Here is an 18,794-nt window from a genome sequence, read left to right as displayed (position 1 = left end):
GGCCGGTCCCAGCTGTTGGTATCAGGTAGGAACCAGAAAGACATCACTGAGGTATTAAGTAGGTGCATAGCTCCTCATCCCCAGGGGTTCCTGTTTATTTTCCTCGGGCCTAGAAATTGGGGTCCCTCCAGAGACTCCCCTGCTTTCCAGCTCTGTCAGGCCAGGAAGGGGCTCTAGTCTACGCCAACACCCCACCTTATCCCAGGCCTGAATGGCTCATGGCTCTGGGCTACCCCAGGGATAGTCTCAGGGCTCATTCCTTTGGCCCTGTCCTGCTCTCAGCTCTGCACATGGCAAATGCAGCCCCAGTGGGTCCTTCCATCAGACTCCATCGAGCCCAAAGCAGGGAAGCTGAGGAGGCTGGCTCTACCCAGAACAGGAGGTCGCTGCTCTGCAGGTCAAAGCCTTCTAGCCCTTGGTGAGGAGGTTTGTTAAGATGCCCATCTGCCTGGCTGCTTCTTTTTAAGGAAGCATCATCATGGGGAATTAAGCAAAGAAACAGTCTGGGTGCTTGGCTCACACCTGTAATCCCAGCACTTTGGGAGGCCAAGGCAGGAGGATTGCTTGAGCCCAGGAGTTTGAGACCAGCCTAGGCAACATAGGAGCAACCAGACCCCCCCCCCGCATGTCTCTGCAAAAAAAAAAAAAATTTTTTTTTTAATTAGCCAGGCATGGTGCATGTCTGTAGTCCCAGCTACTCAGGAGGCTGAGGTGGGGAGGATCACATGAACCCTAGAGGTTAAGACTGCAGTAAGTCATGAGGGTGCCACTATACTGTAGCCTGACAGAGTGACAGGGTGACAGAGTGAGACCCTGTATCAAAACCAAAAAAACAAAACCTAAGCCAGAACTTAAGAAGTGCACACAATTCCCTGATTTTCTTATAGCACAGGATTTCAGAGTACCAGCATGGGTCTATTTCCAAGAAATACCTAGGAGAAAGTATCACAGTGAGAAAACTCTTGGGGACCAGCTATTCCTTCACCCAAAGCCAGCCAAAGTGGAAGGCAAGAGGTAGAATGCACGTCCCGTTCTTTGCACTGTGAAGGTGAGCTGGGAAAGTTCAAATGCTAAATGCCCAGCTCAGGAGATGTAGCTGCCATCAGGCTGGGAGGGCCCATGAGTCCCTTTGCTTCTTTATCCTTTTGAATTTGGGTATTGATGTTGTACAGTGGATAAGAAGAATGAGTAACTAGTCTTTTGTGAAAGGAAACTTTTACATGTCTCTCCTTTTTCCATCTTCTAACCTTCAATTATTTTTCAAGAAGAAAAGAAGCCGGGCATGGTGGTTCATGCCTCTGATTCTAGTACTTTGGGAGGCTGAGGTGGGGGGATCACTTGAGGCCAGGAGTTCAAGACTAGCCTGGGCAACATAGACCACATCTGTAAAAAAAAAAAAAAGAAAAAATTAGCCAGGCATGGTGATGTGTGCCTGTAGTCCTAGAAACTTGGGAGGCTGAGGAGGAAGGATCAGTTGACCCCAGGAGTTATTACTGTTCTTGTTTGTTTTTTGAGATAGAGTTTTGCTCTTTTTGCCCAGGCTGAAGTGCAATGGCATGACCGCAACTCACTGCAACTTTCGCCTCCCAGATTCAAGCGATTCTCCTGCCTCAGCTTCCCATGTAGCTGGGATTATAGGCACACTCCATGAGACCCAGCTAATTTTTGTATTTTTAGTAGAGACAGTGTTTCACCATGTTGGTCAGGCTGGTCTTGAACTCCTGCCCTCAGATGATCCACCCGCCTTGGCCTCCCAAAGTGCTGGGATTACAGGCGTGAGCCACTGTACCTGGCCTAGCCCAGGAGTTTGAGGTTGCAGTGAGCTTGACCATGCCACTGCATTCCAGCCTGGGTGACAGAGCGAGACCCTGTCTCAAAAAAAAGAAGAAGAAGAAAATAGCTAAGTGTCATGTTGCACATGGTCTATAAACGCTGGGAAGCCTTGTGGTAAACAAACAAAAACTTTATTATTTTTTTCTTTTCATTAAAAAAATGGAGCATTGAAGAGAAACAGAGTTTGGACCCCTGGGTTCACCCCACACTAAGCAAAGTAGCCCCAGATAAAGATGGCGCAGCTCACGCAGAAAATGAGATTCACATCCAGAAGGGTCTTCACCAAGGGGTTTTCTTCCAGGGAAACTATGGCGGGTTCTGCTCTGGCTGGGAGCTCTTCCTTGCCCTTGTCCTGTATTCCGCAGAGCCACAGGATGGCCTTCACCACTTTGGACTGCTTCCGGGTCATGTCACCTAGCAAGAACCCAGCAAAAGACTATAGAGGTGGTTTGTGTCTCCCAGAGAGGCGAGAAGGGAACACTCACCAGGTGTGTTCAAGTGCTGGAATTACAGACGTGAACCACCATGCCTGGCTGAAATCTCCCAATTTTTTTTTTTTTTTTTTTTTTTGAGACGGAGTCTCACTCTGTCACCCAGACTGGAGTGCAGTGGCACAATATCCGCTTACTGCAACCTCCACCTCCAGGATTCAAGCAATTCTCCTACCTCTGCCTCCCAAGTAGCTGGCACTACAGGCACACACCACCATGCCCGACGAATTTTTGTAGTTTTAGTAGGGATGGGGTTTCACCATGTTGGCCAGGCTGGTCTTGAACTCCCGACCTCAGGTGATCCACCTGCCTCGGCTTCCCAAAGTGCTGGGATTACAGGCTTGAGCCACTGCGTCTGGCCAAAATCTCTCAATTTTTAAATGTTAATTCACATTTTATTAAAACTGTAGGTGTGCTAAACCAAAGTATGTCTGCAAGCTGCCAGTTTAGCAGCACTGAGAGAAGGCAAGTCATGTTCCTGTGGGGTGCATGAGGATGAAATGAACCATGTAGGCACTCAGCAAATGTTTGCTGTTAGTACCCATAGGAAGCTTCTGTTGAAAGTTACTAAAAACTCCTTTCCTATGGCCGGAGCGTGGGGACAGATCAGACACTGGAGCCAGAGGATGCTAAAACTCCAAGTCTGCCCACTTTGCTGGCTGGTGATTTGATGGGGGGGCGGGAAATCCCTTTAACACGTAATGCTTCTCACTGTAACGGAGGGCAGAGGCTACTCACAGCTTTGGGTTTTAGACATGTTTTCTGGAACCATCTCGAACTGGCCCCTGCTGCTGCTGGCCTCTGGCATCCCATTGTGAGAGAGGTTAAGAGACAAGGGAGTTGCTGGTGGCCCTTGTTCCTTCTGGACCACGGGGTCATGACGAGTAAACCAGGTCAGGTGGCTGACCTAAGGAGCAGGAATGATGATGAGATTTGTGGTGGAGGTGGGGGGGGGTTCCATCCTCTTCTCACACTCCCGCCCCACCCCACACTCAGCCTTTGTGTCTGAAGAATCTACTCCCAGCCCCACCCTCCCACCCCATCCTCCAACAAGTGTCACATCCCTGCGCTCTTCAGCATCAGCACACAGTTCCCCCACTCATTCCCATGTCTTTCTCTGATAAACCCCATCCTCATGCTGCTGGGATGTGATTATCCCTCATTCTAATCCTCAGAGCTTAACCCTCACACTAGAGTACCGCAGAACCCAAGAATCGGTCATTTGGGCTCATCCATTTCTCTGGCCACAGGGACTGAATTGGTTCACGGATGAGCATGTGTCCTAAGCTGACTCCATCAATGGGAATCTAGAACTTTGCTAGAAATTCTGGAATAGAAATACTTATGTTTACTTTTTTTTTTAAGGGCCTTGCTTTGTCACCCAGGTGGGAGTATGGTGGCACAGTCATAGTTCACTGCAGCCTCAAACTCCTGAGCTGAAGCAATTCTCCTGCCTCAGCCTCCCTAGTAGCTGGGATTACAGGAATGAGCCATCACACCCTGCTAATTATTTTTTCTTTTTCTTTTTGAGACAGGGTCTTGCTCTGTCATCCAGGCTGGAGTGCAGTGGCATAGTCAGAGCTCACTGCAGCTTCAAGCTCCTGGGCTCAAGCAATCCTCCCGCCTCAGCCTCTCTAGTAACTGAGATTATAGGCATGAGCCATCACTCACTCCTAATTTATTTATTTTTTTTAAGAGATGGAATCTTACTATGTTGCCCAGGCTGGTCTTGAGCTCCTGCTCTCAAGGGATCCTTCCACCTCAGCTTCCCAAAGTGCTGGGATAACAGACATGAACCACTGCACCCTAGCCTTACGTTTACTTAATGATGGTAAAAGAGGATGGTAGATCTCTAGAAGCTACTGGGCTCTGTATGGGACCTAAGAATCGAAGCAGAAGTGAGAGATGGATTCTGATGACCTTTTCGGAGTCCTGAATCATCCTGCCCCTGAACCCCAACCCTGGACTTCTCAGCTTTTTAGACAATCAGTCTCCTTCGCTTAAGCCAGTTTGGGTCAGTTCTCTGTCATTTCCAACAAAAAGTCTCAATGGATCTAGCCATCAGCCCAAATGTACCATCTCCTTGGAGGGTGGCTCTGTGAACCGGCTCACGGTGGAGACAGTGATGAGGGTGACCGTGGACAGGATCATGGAGAAGTAGAGGTAGTGAATGCTCTTCACCAGGACCGGGCGCTCATCTGGCTGGTCGCACCGAGGCTGCATGTAAATAAAGTCCAGGACCAGCCTAACCAAGCCCAGGAGCAGACCCGAGATCAGGCCCCAGAAGGCACCCTGCAAAATCAGAACGAGATCATCTTAGAGATGCCAAGGGTTCTGGCCTCCAGGAACCGCGGGAGCATCTCCAGGGCTTGTCTTTCTTGTGGCGGTCACTGCATATGTGGATCCGCAATTTGGAAAGGCTCTGCCATACTTACTCATTTACCTTTTATAATGAATCAATTACCAATAATTTACTAACTCCCTCTTAATTTAGCTTCCCTGTTCAATAACAAAAAATAATGCATCTAGAGACTTTTGAGAGTCTCTCTTTTTTTTTTTTTCTTTTTTGAGATGGAGTCTTGCTCTGTCACCCAGGCTGGAGTGCAGTGGCACAATCTTGGCTTACTGTAACCTCCGCATCTCCCAAGTTCAAGAAATTCACCTGCCTCAGCCTCCCAAATAGCTAGGATTACAAGCACACTCCACCACACCCGGCTAATTTTTGTATTTTTAGTAGAAACAGGGTTTCACCATATTGGTCAGGCTGGTCTTGAACTCCGGACCTCATGGTCTGCCCACCTTGGCCTCCCAAAGTGCTGGAATTACAGACTTGAGCCACTGTGCCCGGCTGAGAACCTTTTTTTTTTTTTTCTTTTGAGAAGTCTCACTCTGTCACCCAGGCTGGAGTGCAGTGGTGTGGTCTTGGCTCACTGCAACCTCTGCCTCCTGGGTTCCGCTGATTCTCCTGTCTCAGCCCCGGAGCAGCTGGGATTACAGGCACACACCGCCATACCTGGCTAATTTTTGTATTTTTACTAGAGACCAGGTTTCACTATGTTGGCTAGGCTGGTCTCAAATTCCTGACCTCAAGTGATCTGCCCACTTTGGCCTCCCCAAGTGCTGGGATTCCAGGTGTGAGCTACTGCACCGGCCCTCTCATTGCTTTTTTGCAAAGTTCAGATAAACACCCTCCCTGTATCTTCCACCATGGAACTCACCCTCCCTGTCAACACCCAAGTCCAGCCTGTGTCATCCTCCAGTGCCCTCCCCTCCCATCCTATCCCAGTCCTTAAGGGTCAGCACTTGGTTCTGGCATAGTGGGAGCTGTCCAGAGCTACCTTTTCATTGGTCCTCTTCCAGAAACATCCCATGATGAAGACCACCGCCACGGGCGGCTGCAGGTAAGAGCTGATGGACTGGATGTAGATGAAGAGCTGGCCACCCTGGCTGGCCTGGACCACAGGGATCCAGATGATGGAGACCAGGACCAGCAGCATCACAAACACCCTGGTGCCAGCGAGAGGCGCAAATTAGCATCATCTTCCCTAAACATTTACTCCTCTCTCTCTCTCTCTCTCTCTCTCTCTCTCTCTCTCTCTCATCTCTCTCTCTCTCAATAGCTAGGGTCTTGTTCTGTTGCCAAGGCTGGGGTGCAATGGAGAGAGTATAGCTCACTGCAGCCTCCAACTCCTGGACTCAAGTGATCCTCCTGCCTCAACCTCCCGAGTAGCTGGGACTACAGACACATGGCAACAATCCTAGCTTATTTTTATTATTTTAATTTTCTTTGTCTCTCTTTCTTTATCTTTCTCTTTCTCTCTCTCTCTTTCTTCCTTCCCTCCCTCCCTCCCTCCTTCTTTCTCTCTTTCTTTCTTTCTTCTCTTCTTTTCTGAGACAGTTTCTCCCTATTGCCCAGGCTGGAGTGCAATGGCATGATCTCGGCTCACTGCAACCTTCACCTCCCGAGTTCAAATGATTCTCCTGCCTCAGCCTCCCAAGTATCTGGGATTACAGGTGCCTGCTAGCATGCCCAGCTAATTTTTGTATTTTTAGTAAAGACGGGGTTTCACCATGTTAGCCAGCAGGTCTCAAACTCCTGACCTCGTGATCCACCCTCCTTGGCTTCCCAAAGTGCTGGGATTTCAGGCGTGAGCCACCACACCTGGCTGAGATAGTCTTGCTCTGTCACCCAGGCTGGAGTGCAATACTCACTGCAACCTCTGCCTCCCGGGTTCAAGCGATTCTCCTGCCTCAGCCTCCCAAGTAGCTGGGACTATAGGCACATGCCACCATGCCAAGCTAATTTTTTTATTTTTAGTAGAGACAGGTTTTCACCATGTTGGCCAGGGTGGTCTCAAACTCCTGACCTCAGGTGATCCACCTGCCTCGGCTTCCTAAAGTGTTGGAATTACAGGTGTAAGCCACCAAACCAGCCTCTATTACTTTAATTTTAATTTAATTTAATTTTCCTTTTTTTTTTTGAGATGGAGTCTTGCTCTGTTGCCCAGGCTGGAGTGCAGTGTCACGATCTCAGCTAACAGCAAGCTCCACCTCCTGGGTTCAAGTGATTCTCCTGCCTCAGCCACCTGAGGGAATACAGGCGCATGCCACCATGCCTGGCTGATTTTTGTGTTTTTGGTAGAGATGGGGTTTCACCATGTTGGTCATGCTGGTTTCGAACTCCTTACCTTGTGATCTGCCTGCCTTGGCCTCCCAAAGTGCTGGGATTACAGGCGTGAGCCACCGTGTCCAGCCAATTTAATTTTCTTTTCTTACTGAGACAGGGTTTCACTGTCACCCAGGCTGAAGTGCAGTGAGTGGCATGACCATGGCTCACTGCAGCTTCCACCTCCTAGGCTCAAGTAATCTCACCTAAGCTTCCCAAGAAGCTGGGACTACAGGTGTGCACCATCATGCCCAGCTAATTTTTTTTTTTTTTTTTTTGTAGAAATGACCATGTTGCCCAGGCTGGTCCTGAACTCCTGGCCGCAAGTGATCCACCTGCTTCAGCCTCCTAAAGTGCTGGGATTACAGGTAGAAGCCACTGCACAAAAAAATTTTTTTTTTTTTTTTTGGAGATGGAGTTTCACTTTTTTGCTCATGCTGACCTGGAACTCTTGGGCTCAAGTGATTCTCCTGCCTCAGCCTCCTAAAGTGCTGAAATTACAGATATAAGCTACTGCCCCCAGCCTCTATCTTAAAAAAAGAAAAAAAAATTTACTGAGGGGCTTGGAGTGGTAGATTATACCTATGGTCCCAGCTACTCCAGAGAGTTGCTTGATCCCAGGAGTTTGAGGCTGCAGTGAGCTGAGATAACACTACTACACTTCAGCCTGGGTGATACAGAGAGAGACCTTTTCTCAACAAACAAAAACCATGTATTGAAGTATAATTTATATGCCATGAAATCCACCCAATGTACATATGCAATCCAATGGCTTTTAGTAAATCTATAGAGCTGTGCAACCATCACCAAACTCTAAACAGAACATCCATCACTCCAAAAAGCTCCTGGCACCCATTCACAGTTAATTCTGGCTGTCACCCTAAGCAACCACTTGTCTGCCTTCTGTCTCTATGGGTTTACCATTTCTGGACATTTCCTGTAAGTGGTATCATATGGTATGTGGTCTTTTGCATCTGATTCTTTCATTAAGCATAATGTTTGAGGTTTATCCATGTTGTAGGATGTGCTGGCATTTCATTCCCTTCTAGTGTTGAAAAGTATTCCATTGTCATGGACATGCCATTGTGTATTTTTTGCCGTTGGTGGACATTTGGATTGTTTCTACTTTTCGGCTTTTATGAATAGTGTTTCTTTTTTAAAACTTTTTTTTATAAATATGGGGTCTCACTATGTTGCCCAGGCTGGTTTCAAGCTCCTGGGCTCAAACAATCCTCCCACTTCAGCCTCCCAAAGTGCTGGGATTACAAGCATGAGCCACCATGCCTGGTGTGAACAGTGTTTCTATGAACATTTGTTTACAAGTCTTTGTGTAGACATGTTTTGATTTCTAGGAATGCAATTGCTGAGTTACATGATAAGCTTATATTTAACTTCTTAAGAAAGTTCCTGGCCGGGCACAGTGGCTCACACCTGTAATCCCAGCACTTTGGGAGGCTGAGGCAGGTGGGTCACTTAGTCAGGAGTTCAAGACCAGCTTGGTCAATATGGTGAAACCCCGTTTCTACTAAAAATACAAAAATTAGCCAGGCATGGTGGTAGGCACCTATAATCCTGGCTACTTGGGAGGCTGAGGCAGGAGAATTGCTTGAACCTGGGAGGCGGAGTTTGCAGTGAGCCGAGATCACACCATTGCACTCCAGCCTGGGTGAAGAGAGCGAGACGTTATCTCAAAAAAAAAAAAAAAGAGAGAGAGAGAGAAAGAAAGAAAAGAAAGAAGGAAGGAAGAAAGAAAGAAAGAAAAAGAGAAAGAAAAACCGCCCAACTTGAACAGCTGAAGCATTTTATTTTCTTACCTGCAGTGTATGAGAATTCCAGTTTCTCCATTTCCTTCTCTGTCATTTTTATGGTAGCCATCCTAGTGGCTGTGAAGTGGTGTAGTTCTAATTTGCGTTTCCCTGACTAATGATGTTGAACATCATCTATTCATCCACTTGTTAGCCATTTATGTATTTTCCTTGGTGACACGCCTAGTACAGTCTTTTGGTTGTTGGTCTGATTATGTTTGAGAGTTCTTAATATATTGATTATGTTTGAGAGTTCTTAATATATTCTGCAGGTCCTAATTTGTCAGATATGTAGCTTGCAAACCTTTTTTCCCCAATTTTGGCATTTCCTTTCATTTTCTTGATGGTGTCTTTTGAAGTGGAAATGTTTTAAGTTTTGATGAAGTCCAGTGTATCTTTTTTTGTTATTGTTTTAGAGGCAAGGCAAGGTTGTCCAGGCTGGAGTGCAGTGGTGTGATCACAGCTCATTATAGCCTTGAACTCCTGGGATCAAGTGATCCTCCCACCTCAGCCTCCTGAATAGCTGAGACTATAAACACACGCCAGCATACCTAGCTATTTTTTTATTTTTATGTTGAGATGGGGTCTTGCTATGTTGCCCAGGCTGGTCTCAAACTCCTGGCCTCAAGCAATCCTCCCACCTGCCCCCACCAAAGTGCTGGGATTGTAGGAGTGAACCACCCATTTGGCCTTTTTTTTTTTCCTGAATTGTGCTTTTGGTGTCACATCAAAGAACGTTTTTCCTAACCCGAGTTGGAGACAGCCTCAAGGTGCATCTTCCTGAGTGACTGAGCCCCAAGGTGCTTATTTGCATATGTTTTCCATAATATTTACATACCATTCATTTCAGTCATTTTAGTTCCTACCATTAGCCATTAGGACTTTGCAGAAACCTTTTCCCCAACCCCCAAAACACCTTTCTCCCTTTTACCTGGCTAACTCCTATGCATCCCTCAGCTCCCAATCCAGGTTGGGTGTTCCTCCTCTAAATCTCCAGGTCTCCTGACTCCCCTGTCATAACTGCCATTGGGTTGTAATTATTTGGTTTTTTGGTACTGGAGTGCAGTGACGTGCCTCCAGTACACAAATCGCCTCTAGGTTCAAGCAATTCTCCTGCCTCAGCCTCCTGAGTAGCTGAGATTACAGTCATGTGCCACCACAGCTAGTTTCGTACTTTTAGTAGAGACGGGGTTTCACCATATTGGCCAGGCTGGTCTTGAACTCTTGACCTCAAGTGATCCACCCCTCTTGGCCTCCCAAAGTGCTGGGATTAAAGGTGTGAGCCACCGCACTCAGCCGAGTTATAATTATTTACTTATTCTCCTCCTTCTCTAGCTCCACGAAGGCGAGAACTGAGCCCTTTCATGGTTATCTGCCCAGTGCCTGGTCCACAGTAGGTGCTCGTTGAGCATCTCCTGAATGAATGAATGTCTTGCACATGGAGTCCTAACGCTCTTCGGCCTGGATAAGTTGCTGGCTGGACCTGGACTTTGCCTCTGGGTTGGCTCGGCTCTCTCTTCCCCCTGCCCTGGCCCCACCCAATAGGGACTTACCTGCCCACAATCATGAGCTCCTTCTCGGATGCCCGAGGCCGGAGGTGATTCCAGAGGTCCATGGTGAAGATGGTGCTGGCACTGTTAAAGATGGAGGTGAGGGAGGACATGAGAGCCGCCACCATCACAGCCATCATCAGCCCACGGAGCCCTGGGGGGTGGAAGGGAGGTCATGGGCCTTGGTCCTTTTCTTCCAAAGCAGCCAGTCCCAGTGAACTCAACTGGAGGAGGCAGAACCTGGGGGAGGACAGCGGGGCAGAGCTTCCTGCAGGAGTTAGCCTTTCTTGGGGAGCCTAGAGCCTGTTCCTCCCCCCAGACCTCCCTTCTTGACCCTGCTTTAGATCAGAGCCCAGCCAGTCATCTCCTTTCTGGGTGCTCCAGGGGACTTGATTCAGGGGCGAGAGGACATTACCTGTGGGCAGGAGTTCCAGCACGAGTTTGGGATACGCGATGTCAGAACAGCCTGAGGGGTTGCTGCAGACCTTCTGGCAGATCTCTGGATCTGCACAAGCCACTTGATCTACGGAGGAAACACAGGCCCGGAGCTGAGCAACCAGGACCCTACGGACCCGCCCAGGCAACATGGGTACAGACATAGGTTTATTATATAGAAGTTTATAGCTCAATGAAATAAAAGAGAGTCTAGACTTTATAAGCTGTGACCTTGTTACTTAAGCTTTCTGAAGTGAGTTGCCCTATTTGTAAAACTAGGATAATAACATGACTTTACAGGAAGTGCTGGAAAAACAGCTATTGTTATTGTAATCCAGATAAAGCTGGGACACCTAGAGGCCCGTCTTACAATAGTGTCTTTTTTTTTTTTTTTTTTTTTGAGATGGAGCCTCTTGCTCTGTCGCCCCAGGCTCACTGCAACCTCCACCTCCTGGGTCCAAGTGATTCTCCTGCCTCAGCCTCTTGAGAAGCTGGGATTACAGGCACACACCGCCAAACCCAGCTAATTTTTGTATTTTTTGTAGAGATGGGTTTTTGCCATGTTGGCCAGGCTGGTCTTGAACTCCTGACCTCAAGTCATCTACCCATGACCGTTAACTCACTGTTCAGTAACAGCTGCTTACCTGTCCTGGGTTAATGAATCATTTCTATAAAGAGAAGTCAGAATGCTTCACACCCACTGATGTCTGAAATAAGATGCCTTTAGTCCAGTCCAATCCAAACTTAGCACAAAACCTCTTTCTTCCACAAACCCAACATTAACTGAAGCTTCCCTGCAGCTCAGGGGCTGCAGCAAGCTTTGTACATACACCTCATTTAATTTTCACAACTCTACGGGAAGATTATCCCTATCTTAAAGACAGATAGATAAACTGAGGCCCAGAGGTTAGTTTCTCCAGATTATATTGCTAGTAAGTATTATGGCCAAGAGGCAAACCCTTAGTTTATTCCAAAGGTCAAGTAAAGAAGATTGGCTTTGTAAATACTGCATTTCTAGACTCCATGTGTATGTATGTGTGTGTTTTTTGTTGTTGTTTGTTTGTTTTTTGAGACAGTCTTGCTCTGTTGCTCAGGCTGGAGTTCAGTGGTGCGATCTTGGCTTACTGCAATCCCAGCTTCCCAGGCTTGAGTGATTCTCTTGCCTTAGCCTCCTGAGTAGCTGGAATTACAGATATGTATCACCACGCCCAGCTAATTTCTTTTTCTTTTAATTAATTAATTTTTATTTTTTCTCGAGCCTAGACTAGAGTACAGTGGTACAATCTCAGCTCACTGCAACCTCTGCCTCCGAGTTAACTGATTCTCCTGCCTCAGCCTCCCAGCCTGTAGCTGGGAGACGTGCCACCACACCCGGCTACTTTTTTTTTTTTAGTAGACATGGGGTTTCATCACGTTGCCCAAGCTGGTCTCAAACTCTTTGCCTCAAGCGTTCCTCCCGCCTTGGCTTCAAAGTGCTGGGATTGTGTTTTGAGGGTTGTTTTGCTTCTCTCTTAATTTCCATTTAAGTTTAAAAATATGTGCCATTTCTCATGGATGAAGCTGGAAGCCATCATTCTCAGCAAACTAACACAGGAACAGAAAAACAAACACCACATGTTCTTACTCATCAGTGGGAGTCGAACAATGAGAACACATAGACACAGAGAGAGGAGCATCACATACTGGGGCCTGTCAGTGGGTGGAGGGCAAGGGGAGAAAGAGCATTAGGACAAACACCTAATGCATGCAGGTTTTAAAACCTAGATGACAGGTTGATGGGTGCAGCAAACCACCATGGCACAGTATACCTATGTAATAGGCCTGCGTGTTCTGCACATGTATTTCAGAACTCAAAGTTTAATTAAAAAATAAAATGTGCCAGTTTTCAGATGGACTTAGTGGAAGAGGGTTTTTTTCCAGGCTCACAAAAACTCAGGATCAGAACATACTTTTAGGCAGCTGTGGACCCAGTTGAAGATTTAGGAGGGAACTGGTGGAGCCATTGTGGAGACAGAAGTGCAAATAGGGAGGCACAGTGTTTGGCCTTGGGGTTTAGGAGCACATCAGACCTGAGGTTCTCAACCTTCTAGGGGACTTGTTAATAAAAAGGTGGCTGGCACAGACATGTGAAAAAATGCTTAACATCACGAATCATCAAGCACATGCAAATCAAAACCTCATCTCACTCTAGTTAGAATGGGAATCATCAAAAAGACAAAACCTAATAAATGCTGGTGACAATGTGAAGAAGGGAACTCTCATACATCGTTGGTGGAGATGTAAATTACTACAACTAGTATGGAAAACTGTACAAGGTTCCTCAAAAAACTAAGAGTAGAACTACCATATGATCCAGCAATCCTACTACTGGGCGTATATCCCGATACAGTTTGGCTCTGTGTCCCCACCCAAATCCCATCTCAAAGTGAGTCGAGGGAGGGAGGTGACTGGATCATGGAGGCAGCTCAGGGAACTGCTCTGGAACCACAAGACCTTAACTTAGTGATTTCCAAAAAATATAGTTGAGGCAAGATCCTAGTTGAGTCTCCACTCAATTTGGCCTAGGATACCTATAGAACTTGCCTGTTGAATCAATGTTGAAAAACAGCATAGAGTCACTAGATGCCTAGATAGAGATCTCATCACTAGGAAAGGACTCTGGCCAGGCATGGTGGCTCATGCCTGTAATCCCAGAATTTAGGGAGGCCAAGGCAGGAGGACCACTTGAGGCCAGGAGTTTGAGATCAGCCTGGGGAACATAGTGAGACACTGTCTTTATAAAAACTTAAAAAAAAATAGCCAGGTGCAGTAGTGTATGCCTGTAGTCTCAGCTACTTGGGAGGCTGAAGTGAAAGGATCCCTTCAGCTCAGGAGTCTGAGGTTGCAGTGAGCTATGATCATGTCACTGTACTCCAGCCTGCGTGACAAAGTGAGACCCTGTCTTTAAAAAATGCAAATAACAAAAAAGGACTGGGCATGTTGGTTCATACCTGCAATCTCAGCACTTTGAGAGACCAAGGCGGGAGGATGGCTTGAGGCCAGGAGTTCAAGACCAGCCTGGGCAACATAGCAAGACTGCATCTCTACTTTTTAAAAAACTTAGCCAGGCATGTGGTGCATACCTGCAGCCACAGCCACTCAAGAGGCTGAGGTGGGAGGAATGCTTGAACCCAGTAGTTCAAAGTTACAGTGAGCTATGACTGCACCACTGCACTTTAACCTGAATGACAGAATGAGACTCTGTCTTAAAAGAGAGAGAGAAAAGACTGTAGTCACATTCTCTTGAGGCTTCTAATAATAGGTTTAGAACAATTCACAAGGTCTGAGACTCACATACTGATGACCTCGTCTCCCAACTGTGTTCTCACCTGGGAACAGGATGCGGCTGGCCATCCCAGGGAACACCATTATGAAGAGGGGCAGCACTTTCAGGTACGCAGCCATCAGAGCACCTCCTTTGGCATGGGACAGGTTCTTGGCAGCCAGAGTCCGCTGGACAATCACCTGGAAAAGAGCAAGAGGGTTGGAAACTGGGAATGCCGATACGGTTTGGCTGTGTCCCCACCAAAATCTCATCTTGAATTGTAGTTCCCATAATTCCCACATGTTGCGGGAGGGATGGGGTGGGAGATAATTGAATCGTGGAGGCAGTTCCCCCATACTGTTATCATGGTAGTGAATATGTCTCATGAGATCTGATGGTTTTAAAACGGGAAATCCCTTTTGCTTGGCTCTCATTCTCTCTTCACCTGCTGCCATCCATGTAAGACGTGACTTACTCCTCTTTGCCTTCTACCATGATTATGAGGCCTCCCCAGCCATATGGAACTGTGAGTCTATTAAACCTCTTTCCATTATGAATTTCCCAGTCTCAGGTATGTCTTCATCAGCAGTGTGAGAACGAACTGTATTAAGAGACTTTCTCTTAAGGCAAATGGTGTGTATAGGATCTTGGTAGGTGCAAGAGACTTAGGATCTTGGTTTGCCAAGCTTCTCTTTGAGGAAACATGTCTTTCCTATGCTGAGTTCCTGTGGTCTAATTCGGGTAGCTATGACGCCCACCCCATTCCCTCCCTATTCCTTTATCCATGGGTTACACCTGGCCAATTAGAGTTCACCACAGAATTATTCCACCTCTCTGACTACCATGATCCATTAAGGAAAAGCACATTCCCAAGGCAATCCAACCACAGTTCTCCATGGAACTTCTTCCTTGGAGGCCAGGAAGTCAAAGGAGGCCAGGTTGTTGGGGGAAACAGCAATGGAGGAAGGGCTTACAGAGTGCCAACATAACGTGGTTACAGTTAGGCCTCTGGAGAGGCAAACTTCCCCAAGCCTTCATGTTCCAGGTGCAGAGTGACCTTGACTCTGTTACAGTGCATAACATGCTCAAGGACTTAAAACCCCTTTTGTAGCATTACAAAGTCACCAGACTTGTAGGCTCCCTGTGAGATTCACTCCCTCCAGCTGCACCTAGAATGCAATCTACAGATAACCACATGCTTCTGCTTTTCAAAGTTTCCCACAGAGCCGCCACTGCTAGCAGTCTTTAGAATGACGAGCCCAATTCCTGTTCAACAAAGATTGCTCCAACGTCAGGCCACCCCCTCCCCACTATCACCTCACCTTCACCCCACCATCTGCTGACTGCTCAAAGTGATTGTAACCAATAAATACTGTGGGGAACCCAAGCTCAGGGCCTTCACTGCCTCTATTACAAGTGATGGTCCCTGGTCCCACTTTCATTCTTAAGCTGTCTTTTTCTCATTCCTTTTTTGCCACTGAACTCGGGGTACCCATGGGTGGGGTATGGGGGCTGGCTCCCTACATTCTGGCGCCCAACTGTAGGGTCTCAAGAATTTTGGTGAAGGCACAACTGAGCGTGGTAAAGAGGAGGAACGAAAGACAGAGGACTCCCAAGGATGAAACTAATCAGCTCTACAGGTGAGTAGGGCACTCGGAAGGATACCAGGGTAACAGTGGGACAAGCTGAAAGCCAGTATGTTACTTATTCACACTTAGTGAAGTACCTCTTTTTTTTTTTTTTAGGGAAAAAGAGAAAAAGAAGGGGAAAAAAAGAAAAAGAGGGAAAAAGGAATATAATATTACTTCATTCCTAAAATGGGTTTCAATAATGGCCGATCAATATTTTGAGTGTTTAAAGTGGTTAATGCATATTTTATGTGTTTAAAATGGAGACCTCTATTGTGTTTATTTGTTCTGGCTCTGAGTTCAAGTCCTGGATATCGTTATCAATTTGTTGTCTCGTTGAATCTAAATCTCATTATGTGTCTTATGTATCTGGGTGTTAAGATCTCTTATTGTTACATTAATCCTTTTACCCTTGCAACCTTGTAGCTTTGAAATCTATTTTATTAAGTGTGAGAATTGCAACTCCTGCTTTTTATTTATTTATTTATTTATTTATTTGCTCTCCATTTGGTTGGTGAGTTTTTTTCCATCCCCTTGTTTTGAGTCTTTGTATATCTTTAGATATATCGTTAGATTTTGTGGATAATGTATATTTTGTGTGTTTAAAATGGAGAGCTCTATTGAGTTTATTTGTTCTGGATCTTAGTTCCAATCCCGGATATCATTATCAATTTTCTGTCTCGTTGATTCTAAATCTCATTATGGGTCTTATGTATCTGGGTGTTAAGATCTCTTATTACATTAATCCTTTTACCCTTGTATCCTTGTAGCTTTGAAATCTATTTTGTCAAATGTGAAAATTGCAACTCCTGCTTTTTATTTATTTATTTTTGCTCTCCGTTTGGTTGGTACTTTTTTTTTTTCCAACCCTTTATTTTGAGTCTATGTATATCTTTGGATATACTGTTAGATTTTGTCTGTATCTTTTGATTGGGAGATTTGGTCGATTTAAATTTAGGATTGCTGCCATTTGATATTAACTGGCTATTTTGTCCTTTTGTTGATAAAAATTCTTCTTTATGTTAATGCTCTTTACTTTTTGGTGTATTTTTAGAAAGGGTCATACTGGTTGTTCCTTTCTGTGTATAATGCTTCTTTTAGAAGTTCTTGTAAAGCAGGCCTGGTGGTAATAAAATCTCTGAGTACTTGCTTGTTCCTAAAAGATTTTATTTTTCCTTCAAATGTAAAGCTTAAATTGGCAGGATATGAAATTCTAGGCTGAAAGTTCTATTGATTAAGTATATTGAATATTGGCCCCCACTCTCTTCTAGCTTATAGGGTTTCCGTTGAGAGATCTGCTGTAAGCCTAATAGGCTTCCCTTTTTGGGTAACCTGATCTTTCTCTCTGGCTGCCCTTAATATTTTCTCCTTCATTTCGATCTTGGTGAATCTAACGATTATGTGCCTTGGGGTTGGTCTTCTTGAGGAATATCATCGTGGTGTTCTCTATATTGCCTGGGGTTGAATAGTGTCCTGCTTTGCTAAATTAGGAAAATTTTCCTGGATAATGTCCTGGAGAGTATTTTCCAGCTTGAATTCATTCTCTCTGTCACATTCAGGTACACCAATCAAGCATATATTAGGTCTTTTCACATAGTCCCATATTGCTTGGAGACTTTGCTCATTCCTTTTTTCTCTATTCTTGTCTTGTCGTTTTGTTTCATTAAGCTGGTCTTCAACCTCTGATACCCTTTCTTCTGCTGGATCCATTCGGCTGTTTAAGCTTGTACATATTTCACTAAGTTCTCATGTTGTATTTTTCAACTCCATAAGTTCATTTGTATTCCTCTCTATATTGTCTATTCTTTTCAACATTTCATCTAACCTTTTTTCCAAGTTCTTAGTTTCTTTACATTGGGTTAGAACAAGTTCCTTTAACTCCCAGAAGTTTCTTATCATCCACCTTTTAAAGCCTACTTCAGATAATGGAACACAGTCCTTTTCCATCAGGGCTTGTTCCGTTACTGATGAGTCCTTTTCCATCAGGGCTTGTTCGGTTGCTGATGAGTCCTTTTCCATCAGGGCTTGTTCCGTTGCTGATGGGTTCTGATTTTGAGTATACTCGGCCTTCTTAGGCTGTTTTTTTCCCTTCATTGTAGATGAACCGCCTTTCTAATTAGGTTTCTGAGTCCACATCAGACTTATTGATTCCCAGTGCTGGGATCCGAGAAACCCACTGTGGCAGCCTAAATAGCAGCGATAAGACTGATGGTGCTCTTCTGCCCGGGAATCTCTGGTCTGGCTTCCCTCTTGGGTCCGCAACAAGCGGTTCTGACTTCCCGGAGCTCCAAACTCCAGTCAGTAGGGGAAGCAGTCCCGTTGGCTCTGCATGAAGAGCTGCTGCACTGAGACGCCGGCAAAACCGCTGCAGCAGCCACAAGAGTCGAGCTGGCGACATGTGGGGCTCCTCCACTGGGAATCGGCTAATCGGTGAGTGACGAAAATTCGTCTAAAGATGTGGCGTCGTCTCGTTCTCTGAGCTTTCACTGGGAGCTACAATCCTGAGCTGTTAGTGGTCGGCCATCTTGGATCGATCTCCTGAAGCACCTCTTAAAAAGAGGGGGAGTTAAAATTGGTACTAGCAGCTTGCTCCGTCCATTGTTTTCAATGAATCTGTGCTTTCTTACTCCGTTCTTCTGCTGCTTTCTTTGACTTTCATTGCTTTATCAAGGAGCTGGGGAAGAAGGAGTAACTGGGCTGAGGAAGTTAAAGCCAACCCAGTTAAGTGAAAAGAAAAAACAAATGAGGAAAAAGAAGGAGTCCGTCTGTCAGCCCCTCCGCAGTATTTTGTCAAGGAGTTGCCAGATCCACTTGACATTGCTCCATTAGAGGAATCAGAGGCCATTTCCAAAGTGAAACTTGCTGCTCCAGCAGCAGCATTCAAGCCAACAGGCTCAGCCCAAGGCCAGCAAATGCTGTCGGGCGTGGGAAACAAAACGCAAGCAAAAGGCTGCAAGCAACAAACAGCCGCTGGGCGGGGCCGGCACAGCTGCCATTCCCGGGACCCTCGCTGCCACCTCTGGTTCCATGGGTGTCCCACAGTAAAATGTTGTGTGTTCTTTGTAAACAAGTAATATCCAAA

At 46.1% G+C, this 18,794-nt stretch overlaps 1 protein-coding gene across 29 annotated transcripts in view; it reads right to left on the bottom strand.

The window, feature by feature from the left end:
• Nucleotides 1-1,198: 1,198 nt before the first annotated feature.
• SLC5A11 (solute carrier family 5 member 11) overlaps nucleotides 1,199-18,794 on the bottom strand; it is a 59,750-nt gene continuing 42,154 nt past the window's right edge. For 17 of the 29 annotated variants that reach the window (XM_078344961.1, XM_078344957.1, XM_054242713.2 and 14 more), the window contains 9 exons: nucleotides 14,149-14,284; nucleotides 10,761-10,868; nucleotides 10,349-10,499; nucleotides 5,663-5,831; nucleotides 4,401-4,616; nucleotides 3,063-3,231; nucleotides 2,081-2,247; nucleotides 1,790-1,868; nucleotides 1,199-1,383 (listed from right to left, as the gene is read on the bottom strand). In XM_078344961.1, the coding sequence (XP_078201087.1) occupies nucleotides 1,250-1,383; nucleotides 1,790-1,868; nucleotides 2,081-2,247; nucleotides 3,063-3,231; nucleotides 4,401-4,616; nucleotides 5,663-5,831; nucleotides 10,349-10,499; nucleotides 10,761-10,868; nucleotides 14,149-14,284 (1,329 nt within the window). In that variant the 3' untranslated portion in view covers nucleotides 1,199-1,249. Of the gene's footprint in view, nucleotides 1,384-1,789; nucleotides 1,869-1,942; nucleotides 2,248-3,062; nucleotides 3,232-4,400; nucleotides 4,617-5,662; nucleotides 5,832-10,348; nucleotides 10,500-10,760; nucleotides 10,869-14,148; nucleotides 14,285-18,794 lie in introns of those variants that run through there. The other 12 variants (XM_078344963.1, XM_078344954.1, XM_078344960.1 and 9 more) reach the window with 2 other exon arrangements.

This window comes from Callithrix jacchus, chromosome 12 (genome assembly GCF_049354715.1).
Source record: "Callithrix jacchus isolate 240 chromosome 12, calJac240_pri, whole genome shotgun sequence".
NCBI lineage: Eukaryota > Metazoa > Chordata > Mammalia > Primates > Cebidae > Callithrix > Callithrix jacchus.
This window is presented reverse-complemented; position numbering and strand designations above follow the sequence as displayed.